The 17777-nt window shown below is 50.1% G+C and overlaps 3 protein-coding genes across 12 annotated transcripts in view; 2 read left to right on the plus strand and 1 right to left on the minus strand.

The window, feature by feature from the left end:
- Nucleotides 1–890: 890 nt before the first annotated feature.
- Nucleotides 891–14039, minus strand: POLR3GL (RNA polymerase III subunit G like). Of its 4 annotated transcripts, XM_029948098.1 has the most exons (11): nt 13683–14026; nt 11482–11741; nt 10849–11047; nt 10532–10657; nt 4245–4412; nt 3797–3926; nt 2907–2975; nt 2511–2567; nt 1975–2048; nt 1730–1843; nt 891–1393 (listed from the first exon to the last, which is right to left on the minus strand). In XM_029948098.1, exons 5-11 carry the CDS (start codon nt 4368–4370, stop codon nt 1307–1309), a joined length of 657 nt encoding a protein of 218 aa, XP_029803958.1. In that variant the 5' UTR covers nt 4371–4412; nt 10532–10657; nt 10849–11047; nt 11482–11741; nt 13683–14026; the 3' UTR covers nt 891–1306. The 4 variants fall into 4 exon arrangements, with proteins under 4 accessions (XP_029803958.1, XP_029803959.1, XP_029803956.1 ...); XM_029948099.1 differs by lacking the exon at nt 10532–10657 and having other exon boundaries at nt 13683–14028; XM_029948096.1 differs by lacking the exons at nt 10532–10657; nt 10849–11047 and having other exon boundaries at nt 13683–14028.
- Nucleotides 10762–15874, plus strand: ANKRD34A (ankyrin repeat domain 34A). Of its 7 annotated transcripts, XM_029948089.1 has the most exons (7): nt 10762–10885; nt 11610–11661; nt 11755–11960; nt 12148–12439; nt 12611–12815; nt 12917–12980; nt 13381–15874. In XM_029948089.1, exon 7 carries the CDS (start codon nt 13497–13499, stop codon nt 15012–15014), a length of 1518 nt encoding a protein of 505 aa, XP_029803949.1. In that variant the 5' UTR covers nt 10762–10885; nt 11610–11661; nt 11755–11960; nt 12148–12439; nt 12611–12815; nt 12917–12980; nt 13381–13496; the 3' UTR covers nt 15015–15874. The 7 variants fall into 7 exon arrangements, with proteins under 7 accessions (XP_029803949.1, XP_029803950.1, XP_029803951.1 ...); XM_029948090.1 differs by lacking the exon at nt 11610–11661 and having other exon boundaries at nt 11724–11960; XM_029948095.1 differs by lacking the exons at nt 10762–10885; nt 11610–11661 and having other exon boundaries at nt 11697–11960; nt 13381–13542; nt 13659–15874.
- A 1670-nt stretch (nt 15875–17544) lies between these two features.
- Nucleotides 17545–17777, plus strand: part of LIX1L (limb and CNS expressed 1 like) — a 20714-nt gene continuing 20481 nt past the window's right edge. Inside the window, exon 1 of the mRNA XM_029949098.1 lies at nt 17545–17752. Coding sequence (XP_029804958.1) covers nt 17622–17752 — 131 coding nt within the window. The 5' untranslated portion in view covers nt 17545–17621. The remainder of the gene's footprint in view (nt 17753–17777) is intronic.

The following is a 17777-nucleotide window of genomic DNA, read 5'->3' on the forward strand; positions in this document are numbered from 1 at the left end:
AGCAGGGTAGCTATGACAGCATCCCAGCTATCTCGCCTGCCTCCTAATTCGGTTACAATTCTGGACACGCGGCTAGCCCGTGACTGTTGCATGTCAAGCGGCTGCAACCAATCAGCTCGTTGAGGGCTTCATCAGAAGCCAATCAGAGCCTAGGGAAGTGACCTCACCCCAGGGAGAGCTGTGTGGGCGAGGAAGCATCTCTCGAGCTGTGAGTGTCCCTAAGTCACTCCCCTCCTCCCCACCCTCCTTGCTTCCTGTAAAGCAATACCGCCTACCCCATCCACCCCAAGAAGAGACGGAGAAGGACTAACTACATTCCACAAAGGAAAGACCAAAAGAAATATGGCCCCTCGGCCACAAAGCAGCTTCAGGAAGTGAAGAAAGGCGGCTCCCTTTGCGCAGACACATCTTTCAAAGGGGGATCCCTCGGGTCTGGAAGAAGGTGCCTGCTGAGCACGAATCAGCACCCCCTCCCTACTCCCTCCCTGCACCTGGCTTTCTTGACTGTCTCTCACACAAAAATAGCTGTAATCTTTCCTTGTAAACAAGGACAAGATCAAGGTCAAGTGTGGGAAAGAGAGGGCCTGTGGTTCCTGTTGAACACATGGAAAGGAGACAATCACGTCCAGTCGTCTGAGGACCCAGAGGTTCTTACAGGGCGTGGGCTGCTCTCCTCTACTACTCACTCTGCACAACCTCATAGAGGAGTTCCTGAATGTTCCCTGGCAGGGCTGCACTGGGAGTATGTGCCCCACCACGGGAGTGGGAGGGAAGGGGTGAAGGACAGGGAGGTGTCATGCCCAGTGTGTCACACGGACTCTGACCGGTAAGGGAAGAAAGGCCCAGCTAGACATTCCTTTTCTCCAGACTTCTCCCATCAGGCCTCACCCTGGACAGATAAAAACATTTTATTTAAAAATATAAAGCTGGCCTTACTCCTCTGAACTGCATACACCCCCAAATTATCTTTTACTACAAAAAAGTCGGGGGGGGGGGAGTTTGTGTCCAGCGGTCTCAGCTCTAACAATTCCAGTTCTTCTTTGACCCTTCTCTCTCTCATGCAATTAAGACATTGGTCCTTTGCCCTTTCCCCGAGCTATCAGAGGTGATACAAGGGTGGAGGGACGGGAAGGGTGGAAAAGAGAACTAGTTGTCATCACTCTCCATTCCTGTCTCCAGGGCCAGTTTATCTGGACTCCAAGCAAATGATCTGCTTGTCCACAAAACCTAATAACAGCGACAGTTACTCTCTGTATCTTCCATCAAGAATGATGTGAAGGTCCCAGACATTGTTCAGGGTCCTTCTTCAGTATATAGCCTCATCCATATTGTCGTCACTGTCACCCCCAAAGTCCTCTCCATTGTCAAAATATGACATGATGTAATCGGTTTCCTGAAACGGAACAAAAAGAAATCAAAGTAGGCATGTTTTTAGCGTTCTCCTTCCTCCCAATGTCTCAGCTCCAGCCCCCCTTCTCCCACTCCTGCTCCCCCTTCCCGCACCCCGACCTTAGACCTTAAACCATTCCAGGCGTGGGAAGTCCCTGTGGCTGAAGTTTGCTCCTGAGAAGAGCCTAGGGACACATGAAGTGGAGAGCGCTATCCTCCGGGGGGCATCTCCTTTGGCTCTCCGACTCTCTGGAGAGAACACCCCTGGTGGATGGAGTTGAGACCCCAGAGCTTATGAGAAAGGGAGGGGAACTGAGGACTGGAAGGGGAGCCCTCTCACCTCTTCATGTTCTTCTTCATCATACTCCTCTTCTTCCTCCTCTTCCTTCTCTTCTTCTTCTTCTTTCTCTTCATCTTCCTCTGAAGTCACTTCCTCCTCCTTCTTCTCCAGGGTCTGATGGGAAGATGAACAGAAGGAGAAGCTCAAGACTCACCTCAGAGAAGGGAAAGAGTGAGGCACAGATGGGCCAAAGGACAGGGGACAGGTCTAGGGCCCAGGTGGTCTCCAGTACAGTTCCTCCTCACCTCCAGTTTCTGTATTGTCTCTTCCTTGTCTTCAGTGTTCTTAGGGGGCCTCTTGGGGATTAGGATGGTGGTCCCTGGTCAGGGAATCAAAAAGTGAATTGTCAGAGGGCAAATTTCCTTGTTAGCGGGCACGCCACCCTCTTGCAGAGACCATGTCACTCTGCTGCCCCCATGTGGCCACCGTGACATCCAGCTACAATACTGGGTGGAATGGATAGGAATTGGGAGGGCATGCAAGACTCCCAACAGCCTTGGCCTCTGGCTGATGAACGGAATCTCTCTTCTGCCTCCCTTCCCCAGATATACTCACGTTCCTTAAAAAAATGTTTCTTTTAATGTTTATTTATTTTTGAGAAGGAGAGTGCGAGTAGGGGAGGGGCAGGGAGAGATGGGGACCTAGAATCCAAAGCAGGCTCTAGGCTCTGAGCTGTCAGCACAGAGCCCGACGCTGGGCTCGAACTCGTGAACTGTGAGGTCATGACCTGGGCTGAAGTCAGATGCTTCATCAACCGAGCCACCCAGGGGCCCCTACTCACGTTCCTTTTGTAGCTTCCGCACTCGGATCTTTAGCTCACGGGGTAAACGTCGCCAATCTGGGAACAGTGGGAACAGAAAAGTCAGTAAGAGCCTGCCTGGGGTCTCCTATAAATAACTAGCTTTAAGGAAAAAGAGTCAGGATAATGGTGAGGAAGGAAGGGGTCGGGTCAAAGTGACTTGAAACAAAACCGTGGCTTGGATGCCTCCAGGGATGTGGGGGCTATTTAATAGGTTTTCAGGTGGAGTCTGAGAGTGTTTGGGAGGACATCTAGGGCTCCAGTTTATAAATACTGTATAGGGTGAAGGAGGGGGCAGAGAAAGGTGGATGGGCTGGTGACTGGTGGTATCTCAAAGATTTTAAAAAAGGGCAGTCAATGAAAGGGCCCGTCACCTACCAGGGTTCCAATCGATGGCATTGTCAATCGGCCCTGACATCTGATATTTGTCTGAGTAACGCTCCACATCTGAGGGGTCAGAGGCCAAGGGTCAAAGTTTTATCCTGTCAGAGCCCTCGAGCGGGGTTGTTTCTGAGGACCCAGCCCTCTCAAAGCTCAGACACTGTGTTCCCTCACCCCAAGCCCAGAGCCCAGGGGATCAGCTTTCGCAAAAGCCTTTGACCCTCTGCCACCCAAAATTACAATGTGTTGGGATCTCCCTTAACCCAAGGGCATGGCTCTGTTGAGAGGTAGTGTGATCCGTGGAAGGATACTAGAGGACAAGAGACTAGGGGTTCAGCCTTCCCTTTTCTCTTTGTTAGTGGGGCCACCAGGCCGGTCTTTCATCCCTCCGAGCTGGAGCTCCTACGGCTTCCGTCAGAAAGCACTGTTCGTCAATATACTCAAACTGCCCTTCCACACCTATTGGTGAATATCCCCTATGCCAAGCCTCCCAGCGCCTCCCCTCCTCCAGTCCCTCCTGGTCTCCCTGACCTCTCTCTAAGCCTGTTCAGCTTAAGAGGGCATCTCGGAGACCCAGCATCACCTTCCCTTCTAAATGCTTGGTGCCCGTGATATCCAAGCTGTGAAAACTTCTGATATATCCCATTTGCACTTATGAAATGAGCATCTTGATGCTCAGCCTCCTACCGCCCCGAGGCTGTTGTGAGACTCAGAGCAAACCATGGATACTGTAATGCATTTCAGATGCAGCGGTGATTGTTAGGATTCCCCCAGTTGGACAGTGAGCCCCCTGTGCTGCTTCTGGCCTCTCTGGCCCGCACAGGTGCCGCGTCCAGGGCACTGCTCATGAAAGGCGCTCAGAACACGATGCTAGCATTCCAACTGACCTCGCTTGGGGACAGCTGGCCGGATGAAGTAGGGGAGCTGCCTCATGGCCCCTCGTAGCTCCTGCTTCAGTGCCAGAACATATTCCCCTTCCTCTCCTGAGGGCAGAGGCACTGGGCGGAACTCCAAGGGCTAAGGAAGCAGGGGTAGCCGTCAGTTCAGGGAAAAAACACTAGAGGACAAATCTAGAAGGGTCTCTCTCCCCCTAGTTCAATCAATGTGCCAAGTGAACAGAAGGCCAAAGAAAAATGTGGGGAGCAATACAGCATTTTGAAAGCTGGGGAGCTGGGAGTGTGAGGAACTACATTGCCTGGGAAACATCCCATGTGAGTTGAAAGCATAGAGACAGAAAGGGGCAAGATGAGTTTTACGACGGCCCACAAGGAACTCTGGATCATATACAGTCAGTCAGGGGCACGTGGGAGTCTTGGGAAGTGGGGAGACACTCACAGGGAAGAGTGGAGATGGCTGCAGGGTGGGTGGGGGCAGGGCATCCCCCTTCCCAATGCCCACGGCCTCCATGTTGAAGGTCAGCTGGCCCCGGCCACGACCCCGGCCCCCACCCCGACTGGCCATGGTGGAGGGGGCCTGGGTATTCAGTGATCCAGTGAGGAAAACCTGATGAAGACAAAAATGAAGAGAAAAGTGTGGCAGAATGATAGGTAGCCAGGGAGGTGCAAGATACTCAAAATCTTTTCCCCCTAGGGCCCCAAAAGCCAGTGTAATTCAACACATGTTGACAGGAAAGGCAGTGGACCAGGCAGGGAATTTCTGGACATACGGACACATGGATGAGACATAGTCCCAACAGGACGGATAACTGCCATGTAGTGTAACAGCAGCACAAAAAGGAAAGAAAATGATTATACCCTTGGATAAAACTTCCCTCCATCCCTAAGGTAATTTGATATTTGTCACCATCTGTATATTGCCATCTAATCTTTGAATTCTTTCTTTCCATGGCTTTCCAAAGGTCCAACTGGTCCCAGTTCAATCCAATGTCATGAATTTCAGCAAAATATGTTATTAAGCATCTACTATGGAGAAGATAGTATGCCATGCGCTATGGGCTGTCATCAGTCTCAGCTGCAGGGTTGGGAGATGGGGGTAGGGAGAACCATTACAATTTATGTTTTTGTAATACTGCTTAGAAGCATGGAATCTTAGAGTTGGAAGGACAGTACAGGTGTCGAGTCCAAAAGCCCTCTCAGTGCAGTACTCCACTTTGTAGGTTGTTAGTCATTTAATTTCCAGTGGCATTTTCTTAAAGAGAGAGTGTCCCCAAGTCAGCCTGCCCCACAGTGATCAACTCTGATGAGCTGAAAGTTCCTTCAGTTACTAGAAGTAGCAGAACTCTGCCTCTTGTCATCAATCTCAAGGGGCCAGTCAAAGGCAGATAGGATGGGGTGGTAAAGTTACCAAATGAAAATGAAACCTGTAAGAGATGATGTCCCAGTGACAAAGAGTACACCTAGCAGCCAGATCTTGGTGTCTAAGACCATTTTCCAACAAAAAGAACCAGGACTTCTTGGAGAAATGGCTGATTCTAAGGCCTGGGGCAAGAAATATCCAAGGTGAGCCTGAAGCATCTTCTTGAGCCAGAAAGTAAAGAAGCACTCAACACAACAACTCACAGACATTGACAGGATCATGTCAAAGGGGCATAAGAGTCAAGTGAAAGAGAGGGGTGCCTGGGTGGCTCAGGCGGCTAAGCCTCCGACTTTGGCTCAGGTCAGATCTCATGTTCGAGGGTTTGAGCCCCACATCAGGCTCTGTGCAGACAGCTAGCTCAGAGCCTGGAGCCTGCTTCTGGTTCTGTGTCTCCTTCACTCTCTGCCCCTCCCCCTCTCATGCTCTGTCTCTCTCTGTCTCAAAAATAAATTAAAAAAAAAAAACATTAAAAAAGAAAGAGAGCCCAATAGCCAAAGCTGGAAGAATTTGAGCAATAAATAATAAAGTAGTATTAAGTTATGACCCCAATGTATAAAATAAACATCCATGAGTCCACACTGATATAAAGGATTAAATAGATTAAAACACGAGGGAGAAAAGACAAACCTCTTATGTAGAGTTCCAAATAAATTAGGTGACTCCACGCTGAAGAGGGGCAGAACTTCCCACTCCTTAAGGGTGGACTATATGTAGGGAGTTTTTTCCAATTCCATTTTGGAAAGCGGGGGAGAAACTCTACAGTGGGGAAAGTGGACTAACACTACTTTAGTCAGGTGACCAAGCTCAACATCAATAATATTAAATTACATTGCTAGTATGTGCCTTAATATGAGGGGGATATGGGAGAAAGCTAGGGGGGCTGGAACAGTGCGAGGAGGCTTGATGAATCACAAGGTCTCAAGTTAGGAAGAGCCCTTAGAAATCATGTATTCATTCATTCAACAAATATTTACTGAGCGTTTACTATATGCCAGACACATGCTGGACAATGGGGAATAATAGTGAATCCTCTACTCGAGACATGTATCCTTCCTCTGATAAACCATATTTAGTAAATTGTTATCTAGTGTTATTTAAACATCTTATTTTTTATGTTTTTTATTTATTTTTGAGACACAGAGAGAGACAGCGTGAGCAGGGGAGGGGCAGAGAGAGAGACACACAGAATCCGAAGCAGCCTCCAGGCTCTGAGCTAGCTGTCAGCACAGAGGCCGACGTGGGGCTCGAACCACAAACTGTGAGATCATGACCTGAGCCGAAGTCGGATGCTTAACTGACTGAGCCACCCAGATGCCCCTATTTAAACACCTTTAGTAAAAGGAATCCCCAGCTCCCTTTGCAGGTTTCCATTAATATTTGTTCTTCAGTTAATATCCAAAAAATACTCTAAACAAGAAATATATAGCTCCACAAATTGCACACAAAAGATTATTTGGTGAAAAAAGGATTTAGAATGTGTATAAAGTAATCTGTTTTGTCAAGCACACACATACACATTTATGATGGAAAAAAAAGTTCTTGAAGGATATACACTGAAAATTAGTATTGGTTAATCTGAGGTGATGGGTTTTTGCTTTTGGGGGGGTTATGTGTATTTCAGAGTTTGTTTTCTATACTGAAAGGCATTGCTTTTGTAATAAGAGAAAAATAATCATTAAAAATTTTTAAATACAGCAACAGATTAGTAGGTGAGATTAATATGTAGCAGGGAGGAGAGGGTGAAAAAATGTGTCTGAGGAATTTGGAAAGTTTTAGGTCCAACAAAAAAATGTGAGGAAAAAATAAGCTGTCGGTTAATACATTAAATTGTGATCTGACTGAAAGGACATATTAGGGGAGAAAAGATGTCTCATGGGCACTAGAGAAGGAGTAAGAATTTGCGAGCATGTCTTCAGGCCCTTTCAAGGGAAAGGACACTAACCAGCTGGCTTAGATATCTTTCCAATTGACAGACGTAGCTCTAGCCGTGGGGACAGGAGGTGTTTTGATTGCAAAGCAGTAAGGAGTCAAGAAAAAGCTGTGAGCTCTGAGGTTAGACAAATTGAATTCCATTTCCACATAGAACCAAGTGACCTCCAAGAACATGGTATGGTAAAAAAAAAAAAAAAAAAAAAAAGACAACATTTTATTTAATTGAGGCAATAAACTGGTGGTTGGAAAACTAATCTCTACCGTACTCAGGTCAGGAGTCTACGGCAAGTTTCTTCGATTTAAAATTGTAACAGAATTTAAATTCTTTTTTTTTAATTTTTTTAATGCTTTTTATTTATTTTTGAGAGACAGAGAGAGTCAGTGCGAGCATGGGAGGGTCAGAGAGAGAGGGAGACACAGAATCTGAAACAGGCTCCAGGCTCTGAGCTAGCCGCCAGCACAGAGCCCGACGCTGGGCTCGAACCCATGAACCGCGAAATCATGACCCACAAACCGCGAGATCTGACCTGAGCCGAAGCCTGACGCTTAACCGACTGAGCCACCCAGGCGCCCCCAGAATTTAAATTCTTGAGGATATTTAGGGTCTTCCATAATCTGGTCCCAAACTGCTTTTCCTATCTACCCCACTAGAGTTCACCCCTGCACTCTTCTTCCCCCAAACATCTCATATACATGATACTCATTTCCATTTATGCCTAACTGTATTGTGGTAGAAGTTACTAAGGAGCAGATTTCAACAAAATACACAGAAAAACCACAACACCAAATTTAATAAACACAGTACATGCAGCAGTTAAGAACATGGATTTGAATTCCAGTTCTGTCATTTCCTAGCTAAACAACCTGCAGCAATTTATTTAATATCTCTACACTTGTTTCCTCATCTGTAAAATGGGAATAGTCATAAAAATAATATCATCTTAATTTATTCAACAAATATTTACTGAGTGCTTGTTATATGCCAGGCACTGCTCCAAGTGCTAGGGATATAGCAGTGGGAGAAACAAAAACTGCTGTACCAATGAAGTTTAAACTGGTGGTGTTACCAGTTCAAATATTTCGAGCCATGGGACTGGGTAGGATCCCTCAAGGAGTGAATGTGAACAGAGGAAAGAAGAGATCCAGAGACTGAGGTCTAGGGCACTCTAATATTTAGGGTTTCCCATATTTGTGATAAATAAAACAAGGAGTTAATACTCTTATAAGAACTCATGGAAATCCAAACGAAAAAATTCATACCAATAGAATAAATGTGCAAAGGACATGAGTAGGCAATTGACAAAAGAATGACCAATAACACCACTCTTCACCTGCCAAACTGACAAGGACTTAAAGAATAATCAGGTTGCCACAGTTTTTTTGAGATGGACACTCTCATACCTCATTGGAAGGATTGTGTTTATACACAATACTTCAGGGGAGCAATCTGACCGCTTGAATCAACAGCCAGCATTTTAAATGTTCATATCCTTAATCCAGTACTCCTACCTACTTTAAATATTCTATCATTTGGGGCGCCTGGGTGGCTCAGTCAGTTGAGCATCCAGCTTCGGCTCAGGTCATGATCTCGGAGTTTGTGGGTTTGAGCCCTGCATCAGGCTCTGTGCTGATAGCTCAGAGCCTGGAGCCTGCTTCAGATTCTGTGTCTCCCTCTCTCTCTGACTCTCCCCTGCTCATGCTGTCTCTCTCTCTCTCTCTCTCTCTCAAAAATAAAGAAAACATTAAAAAAATAAAGAAGTTATCATATGTATATATGATATATATATAGCCAGACATGTAAACATGTCTGGTGATCAAAGACATAGTCAGCAGAGAGCTATCCATGGTAGCAAAACTTCTGAAATAACCTAAGTGGTCCAACAAAAAAATAAATGGTTAAAACAAATCAAATATCCATTTTAGGCTATCATGTAGAAAGAAAAATCACTTTCCGTAAAACTTAAAGGCAAAAAAAATGTTCACTATATAAATGGAGGGAAACAGGATATAAAATTATGTATGTTGTACGGCCTGACTTATGTAATACACCCACCTGGATACATGCAGAAAATTGATTGATGATAATAATAATAATAATATAATGATGATAATGGTTATCACCATCATATCATGGTCAGGAAATAATAGACATTTTTATCTATACCTTTATGTGTTTCCAACTTTTCTAGAATAAATGTACCTTACTTCTTTAATCAGAAATCAAAGGGGATGGTTTTCTTTATTTTTAAGAATGCTCCCTCCAGGACAGCACTCCTCCTTTTACAATGGAGGTGAGGAATGCATTTTGTTGAGCTACATATTCATTTAGAATACTTGCTGGATATTAGTTGAAGAGCAAATACCCAAAAATGGGATGACCTGCAAAGTGAGCTAGGAAGTCCTCTTACTAATGATGGTTAAGTAAAAGATGAGTAACAATTTACTAAATATGGTTTATCAGAGGAAGGATGCATGCCTAAAGTAGAGGATTCACTATGATCCCCATTGTATAGCATTGTGGCTGGCATATAGTAGATGCTCAATAAATACTTACTGAATGAATGAATACATGATTTCTGTGGGGGTCTTCCAAAGTTGAGCCCTTGTGGTTCATCAAGCCTCCCTTCACCATCCCAGTCCTCCTAGCTTTCTCCCTTCTCTGGACTGTGGGAGCAATTATATTACAAACCACTAATTTAAGAGATCTTCATTAGATATGTATTGTATGTTACTTCGTCTTCTATTAATAGTTCCCTAATTATGCTAGGAGTTTAAATTTTGGCCTTGCCAATCAATTCTATTGAAGTAACCTTTACTGAGCACTTTAAGTACAAGAACCTGCCTACAAAACCTTATATTCTTAGAACAGAATGATTAGAGACTGCACACTAAGTGCTCTAAGAAAGGTACGCATAAAATGTTACCGTCAGACTGGGGAACGATTAATTATGAAGAAAGAAAAAAAAGAAAGGAAGAAGAAAAGGTGGTCCAGGAAAGCTACAGGTAGGAGACCATATTTCAGCTGATTCTTAATAGAAAACAGGAGTTCATCTGACTGTTAAGACAAGAGAATAATAATAGATTCGGGGGAAACTGATGCCATAGCAAAAAGTCAGGGATACAAGGGTGAATCTTTCAGTGTCCTTTAATATCTCTCCCCTATGCGCGGAAGAAAACTGCAGGTCTCCCGTATATAATTGGTAGAGCAATGGGAGCCCTGAAAAGAAAGGGAAAGAAGAGTAGGAAACCAGAGGGGGCTGATCCAACAGGCTGTCGGAAAGCCTGTCTGTCTATCTAGAGCAGCGTGGCCCTGGTCAACCAATTCAGGAGGTGTGGGACAGAAACAGGTCCTCGCCACCAGGACGGAGCCTTACCTGCTGCCCCCTCCCCCACGCGGAGCCCACGTCGCAGCCAACTTGAAATTTGCTGGTCTTCCTCTAGCTGCTGGTGCGCTAGCCCCGCCTCCCAGGGCTCCCCATTGGTGAATTCTCCCGGCCAATCTAGGAGAAGACCAGCCGGGAGATCCGCCCACTTGAAGCTGAGGAGAAGCAGGGAGGGGGGAGGCAGCCGGAACCCAGGCTTGGGAAGGCCGGCGTGGCGCGGAGAGGCAGAGGCGGTAGCAGAATCGATTTCCTACCTCATCTCAGATGGAGGGGCTCCTGGCTAGCGAGAGTTCACACTTGGAACTTACCGAGGGGCGCTGCTAAGGAAGCTCCACAGAGAAATGAGTGGGTTGTTCGTTAGGGATCAGTCTTTTTGTGACGGAGGCTTCACAGCTTGGCCTCCCCTCGATTCCTCCAACCTTCCCTCCAGTCCTGCATGGCCCTCCCTCCAGCACCACCAATGAATACTTCTTTTCTATTTTTACCCCCTGTGGGTTGCTGCCATGTCTGTAAGAAGATGAAAGTTTGGGGAAGGAAAAAGGATTTAGGTATTAGAGAACCAGAGTTGGGGAGGCAGGGAAGGAGCCCTGTGTTTCCTACATTTTCTATTGCCTTCCAGTTCCTCCTAGCTCTTGCTGAAGCAGGGCATGGTGGGAGGGAGGGAGGGGGAGAGGAGACCTATTCTCTCTCTCTCTCTCTCTCTCTCTCTCTCTCTCTAACACACACACACACACACACACACACACACACACACACAAGGAATTCTGAGGGAATTCAGAATGGACATAAAATCTAGGAGTTAGTCAAGAAGTCAGAGAAAATGGCCCTGGGAGTGAAGCCTCTTGGAAAGCTATAGATGTAGTGCCAGGTGCCCAGTCTTTGGAATAGGATAGAAACAGAGTTGTGAGGCTTTGAGGAACTTGCTTAACTCCACTTCCTACCTTACAGCATTGTCGTGAGGTTTGGAAATAATGTATGTGAAATCCTTGGCACATACTCGGCGTCCCATAAATGGTGGCTAGTAAAGATAGGTAGCATCCCTGCAATATTTCTCTTTCTCCTTCTCCAGGAACATTATTTGGTATCTCCTGTCTGTTGGCCTTCAGTAAGAATGATCTCAGGTGGGTTTTCCAGATCCTTGGGATTTTTTTCCTCATCTTCCACTTCCCCCGATGCCTTCCAGCTGGACACAAACTCATTCCTAAAATATGCAGATGGAAGCTATGGTAACCATGGAGACAGGGCAGGTGGCAAGGAGAGGCAGAGACAGACAGCAGAGAGCGACCGCTTCGGATTGCGACAGGCAGAGAGAAGACGTAAGGAGCCATTAGACCGAGACCTTCAAGCAAGATGGAAAAATAAGGACAGTCTAAGCAAGATCGAGTGTAAAGAGATGCAGTGAGAAAGGATGTGTTACAAGGTTGGCTCTTCTCTCTGCCCCTTTCCACTCTCCCTCTCCCCCTCCAAGAATATGGGGAGGAAGGCATCTGGGAATGCCCCCTAGTGTACCTAAAAATGACCCCGTATATCCGCTCTCCTTATACGTATCTGAGGTCTGTACCAGGGAACTGAGGTTCAAGTGTATCTGTGCTGTGTGTTCCGTTTAGGAGAAGGTGGCGTGAGGATATACCGCTGTCTGGCTCCAGCCCCCCTCACATGTAATCTACAAGGAGGCAACCAGATCCCTTGCTTCTCTCTGTGCAGTATGGACTCCGGCTGGGCATCCCAATCGCCTCTCTCCACTTCTCTGCACAGTGTGCCATGTGCTGTGGGTAGCAGGTCAGATCTGGCGTACAGGCGCGCATAAACACATCAAGCGCGGAAAATGGGGCTCTGCTCGAGGAAGAATTGGGATGGTCCCAGTTTGGATCGCGGAGGAGTCTCCTGAGGAACATTTAGGTTTGTTGGGGCTGAGGGGAGGTCGGCGAAGCAAGAGAAGTCAGGATTGGAGCCTCTAGGTTTTGAGGATTTTTGTGTGCATGGGTGGGGGAACGGTTTGGTGCCCGACGCCCCCACCCGCAGAGGCCGGGCTATAAATAGCAAGCCAGAGCTCCGCCCCCCCCCCCCAAGCTTCTCTCCTCCTGAGCCGGCGCCGTGCCCGGGGCGCACCGGGAGGAGGGACCAGGATCCGGTGCCGGGGCGCAGATACTGACACCAAGGGAATCTAGGTGCCCCCCTACGCCATGTGGGCCCTCGGGAACCCGGTTCCGCCACCCCGGCTGCTCCATGGCCCTGGCCTCAGTCCTGGCCCCTTGGAGATCCTGCGGACATTCAGGTATCTATCTAGGCGCACAGCCTGGGTGGGAAAGAGCAAGGAGTGATGGGGGACATAGCAGGGGCAAAAGAAACCCCCAATTCTCCCCCCACCCGTTTTAGGTCCCAAATGCCAGCTGCTTCCCTCCCCCCACTCAGTTTTTGGGGCTGTGGCAACCTAAAAGAGGTTAGGAATGGGAATTATGTGTGTGAATGTATGGGTGCATGTGTGTGGGTGGGTGGCGTTCAGCATCCTAGGAAGGGGTATTCCAAGTGCGGATACGAAAAGGGGGATGCTGGAAAGGTCTGATAAGCCGTGGGGTGAGGGTGGGGGTGCGGTATCCCTGCGCGTGCACGTACGCATTTGCACGCGCGCTCGTCCTTCAATGCGGGTGCACCCTTCCCACCTCCTCAGGCATGCGCTGGGGGTGGGGGTGGGGGTGGGGGTGGGAGGGGGCGGCTCAGAGGCATGAGTTAGAGGAAGGACTGTGTGCCGTACGGTAGAGATCTCCCCGCAACGTATCGGCCCACCGATGCCTCAGTTTCCCCGCCCGAATCCGTCAATAAGATCTCTCTCTTTCCCGCAGGGATTGGCTTCGCCACTGAGCCCTCAGGCTTCCGCCAGCCACCACCCCCACGCCCCTAGACCTCCTCGGCGGGCCCCAGTCCCGGCTTCATTGGTGCTTTCGCCCCAGCCGCAGCTATGCTGCACACCGAGGGCCACGCTCTTCTTCGGGCCGTAGGTCAGGGTAAGCTCCGCTTGGCCCGTTTGCTTCTGGAGGGAGGCGCCTACGTGAACGAGGGTGATGCCCAGGGTGAGACTGCGCTAATGGCGGCCTGTCGGGCCCGTTACGACGACCCCCAGAACAAGGCACGCATGGTACGCTACCTCCTGGAGCAAGGCGCGGACCCCAACATCGCAGACCGCCTGGGGCGCACGGCGCTCATGCACGCTTGCGCCGGGGGAGGGGGCGCCGCCGTGGCGTCGCTGCTCCTGGCCCACGGCGCAGACCCCTCGGTGCGAGATCACGCCGGCGCCTCGGCGCTCGTCCACGCCCTGGACCGCGGGGACCGCGAGACCCTTGCCACGCTGCTGGACGCCTGTAAGGCCAAGGGCACCGAGGTCATCATCATCACTACCGACACCTCGCCCTCGGGAACCAAGAAGACACGGCAGTATCTCAATTCCCCACCGTCCCCGGGGGTGGAGGACCCTGCTCCCGCTCCTCTCAGCCCGGGGGTCTGCACCTCACCTTCGGAAATCCAACTGCAGACTGCGGGGGGAGGGGGAGGGGGAGGGGGAGGGGGAGGAGGAGGACGAGCACTGCTATCCCCTCGCGCTCAGGAAGAAGAGGAGAAGCGGGACGTCTTCGAATTCCCTCTTCCTAAGCCCCCCGAGGACCCCTCCCCTTCTGAGCCGCTCTCCAAACCCCCCCGTCACCCTCCGAAACCACTCAAAAGGCTCAACTCTGAGCCCTGGGGTCTAGTGGCCCCTCCTCAGCCCGTCCCGCCCGCGGAAGGGAGGCTGGGGATCGAGCGCCTGACCGCCGAATTCAACGGCCTGACCCTGGCCAGTCGACCCCGGCTTTCCAGACGTCACAGCACTGAAGGCCCTGAGGACCCGCCTCCGTGGGCGGAGAAAGTGACGGGCGGGGGTCCCCTCTCGCGCCGGAACACCGCGCCAGAAGCTCAGGAGTCTGGCCTCTCTTCGGGGCTGAGGCAGAAACTGAGCCGCATGGAGCCGGTGGAGCTCGACGCTCCCGGGAATATTTGCCCCGACTCGCCGGAGTGTGGCCGCCCGTCCCTGGAGCGCCGCCGGTACAGCGCCTCCCCGCTGACCCTCCCTCTGGCGGGCTCGGCTCCCTCCCCGCGCCAGTCTCAGGAGAGCCTGCCCGGGGCCGTGTCTCCTCTGAGCGGCCGGAGGCGGAGTCCCGGGCTGCTGGAGCGGAGGGGCTCGGGGACGTTGCTCCTGGACCACATCGCGCAGACGCGGCCTGGCTTCCTGCCTCCTCTCAACGTCAGCCCCCACCCTCCCATCCCTGACATTCGCCCCCAAGCCGGAGGCCGCGCGCCTTCGCTGCCCGCCCCTCCCCAGGCGGGGGCGCCAGCCTCTCCGAGGACCAAGCGCAAGTTGGTGAGGCGCCACTCGATGCAGACTGAGCAGCTCCGCCTGCTAGGGGGCTTCCAGAGTCTAGGCGGGCCCGGGGAACCGGGGCGCTGAGAGGAGTGAGAGGAGTCAAGGAGGGTGTGGATCAGGACCTTGATGGTACAGGTGGGAGAACCAGCTGACACGCACACCACGGACACGGGGGTCTCTTGCATGTGCTCATGGGCACGGTGCACGCACACGTGGGTACAAAAGTGTCCACAAGCACAGTACTCTTATTCGCAGAGAAGGGTAAGTACTCTATTTACTGGGCATACAGACACACGCATTCATGTCCTGGTCACTTCACATGCACATGGGAATTCCTTGGGTACCCATCCCCAGGAACGGCACACACAGGGCCACTTGTGCTAGGGCCCCAAGTGGGTCCCAAACTCACTTGCATCTGTTCAGAAGCAGTAGGGAGCCCCTATCTATGAGTAGTCTCCAATCTGTTTGCCCTCCCCCCGCCCCCCTGCAAAAGCAATCCCCTGCTTTCCATGTAGGCCCTGCAACATGGCTCGTTCATGACTTTGCGCACTCTGCCCTCTTCCTGAATATCCCACTCCCTTGTGTAGGTCTTGCTTCTCTCTCTGGGCCTGGCTCCTTTCACACCCTGCTTACAGCCCTAACCACCTTTCAGGATATCTTCTTCACTTTCCTTGGGGATTTCCTGCAGCAATCCCCTGCCTCAGTTCTGCTGCTGCTGCCCTTCTTGCTCTCAGCCTTACTTCTCAACTTCCTGCTTTTTATTCCCACCTGGTTCCCCTGACCAATCAACAGGTTGTCTCATTTTCCCAGGGAGTGGGTCATGGGCTCGATGCTGCTCTTCTGTCTGTCTGAGCTTATGAACACCCCCACAGGTAGCAGTGGGGAGTAACCCTAAATCACTCCTCTCTCCACTTGACATATCAAATAAATGTGTTCAGAAGTCTCTGTTTCGTCACTTCTGCCTGAGGGTGTGGGGGTGTGAGGAGTGAGGAATGGGGAGGAAGGGTGATGTTAAGTATATCTGTAAGGATTTAGGAGATACTCAGAGGTTCCAGCCACCTTTTATGCAGGAGACCAACTGACTAACTGTGGTTGCAGAATAAAAAGTGTCCTGTGTCCTCAAGGTTTTAAGGCATTTAACAGGCTTTCATCTACCCAGTCTCTAAATTCTTTAAGATTTCTGCAAAAGTACATCCTACAAAAAGTACTTACCTCCACCATCAACACATATATCTCAGTAGAGTAACTGCTCCTCTTTCAAGGTTCTTATTTTGTGACTATTCCCAGTTATTCCTTGGGGGTCTAATTTTTATCTCACCAAGTGCATTTCATCCATTTTTTTTTCTACTTTTCACTTTCATTTCCCCATCCTGAGCCACTGCCGGGGGTGGGGTGGAGAGAAGTATTACCTCACCTACGTAAGGTTAAAATGGCATGATGGTCTACTGACAAAGGATGTGTAGTGTGTATGTGGGTGCGTGTGTGTGTGTGTAAGAGCAATCAGAGGAACCCAGCCTGACAGGTCATGAACAAGGGTAATTGTCTTCGTCTGTCCCCTAGACTTCTCAGTTTTCTGATTTCTGCATATATTCTAATTCTTCCTCACTCTAATGGGAGGTAAAGGGAGCAGCCCATTCCACTCTTCCTTACTGCTTCTCCCAACTTAGAATAGGTGAAGTCAGAAAACTACCTAACAATGTGTGGTATAACTAAAAGATCAAAATACTGGGAATCATAAGACCTACACCTGAACCCGTCTTTGCCTTCTTCTAGCTTTAAATTTGGGCACTTTATCTAGCCTCACTGAGTGTCCCTTTCCTTATCCGTAAAATCTAGGGGCCCATCTGGGTGGCCCAGTCAGTTAAGCATCTGACTTTGGCTCAGGTCATGATCTCACGGTCAGTCCCTGGGTTAGAGCCCCACATCAGGCTCTGTGCTGACAGCTCAGAGCCTGAAGCCTGCTTGGATTCAGTGTCTCCCTCTCTCTCTGCCCCTCCCCCGCTCACACCCTGTCTCTCTCTCTCTTCCTCTCTCTCTCTCAAAAATAAATAAAACAGAAACAAATTTTAAAAAATAAAATAAAATCTAATCATTGTGCCTATTAAGTAAGACAATGCGCTTAAAGTACACTGCATAGTGTCTAAGTATATGCTCATTAAGTGTATCTTTCCTTGTTTTAACTCCACCAGCTATTGCATGCGATCTTGGAAAAGTAGAGGTGGGGAGTAACTCCTGAGTCTTGTTTCCTAATCTACATCTATAAAATGAAATCGTTGGACAAATGATCCCTCAGAATCCTCTCGCTCTGTCTGCAAGTCTCCTCAGCGCCTTTCCCCGCACCCAAACCTCTTCCCCGGGGTCTGACTCGCCTTCCAGTTCTCCCCACAAGACTCCCGAAGAAGCACCCCGGCTGAGCTTCTCCCTTATAAAGAATATCGCTTTGTTTCTTTGCAATTGGTTGCTGAGAACCTCCGCTCGCCTCCCTAATTTGCCTATGGCGGAGCTCGAGGCCGCCTGCTCCCGCCCAGTCTCTGGTGATTGGCAGAGGATCGGGGTCGTCCCCGCCCCCGCTTGACTGACGGCTGGGCTCCGGCCCCGCCTCAGTCCCCGGGCGCTCGCTGGCTGGGGTGGCTGGGACCGTTAGCTCGCCAGGCTGGCAGGCTCCGGGCCGCGGCGCCACCAGCGGACGCGATGGAGACGATGCGAGCACAGCGGCTGCAGCCCGGAGTGGGCACCGGCGGGAGGGGCACTCTGCGAGCGCTTCGGCCCGGAGTGACTGGGGCCGCGGCGGCCACCGCCACACCCCCTGCGGGCCCCCCACCCGCGCCGCCGCCCCCCGCGCCACCC

The sequence above is a fragment of the Suricata suricatta genome, chromosome 8 (genome assembly GCF_006229205.1).
Source record: "Suricata suricatta isolate VVHF042 chromosome 8, meerkat_22Aug2017_6uvM2_HiC, whole genome shotgun sequence".
Lineage (NCBI taxonomy): Eukaryota > Metazoa > Chordata > Mammalia > Carnivora > Herpestidae > Suricata > Suricata suricatta.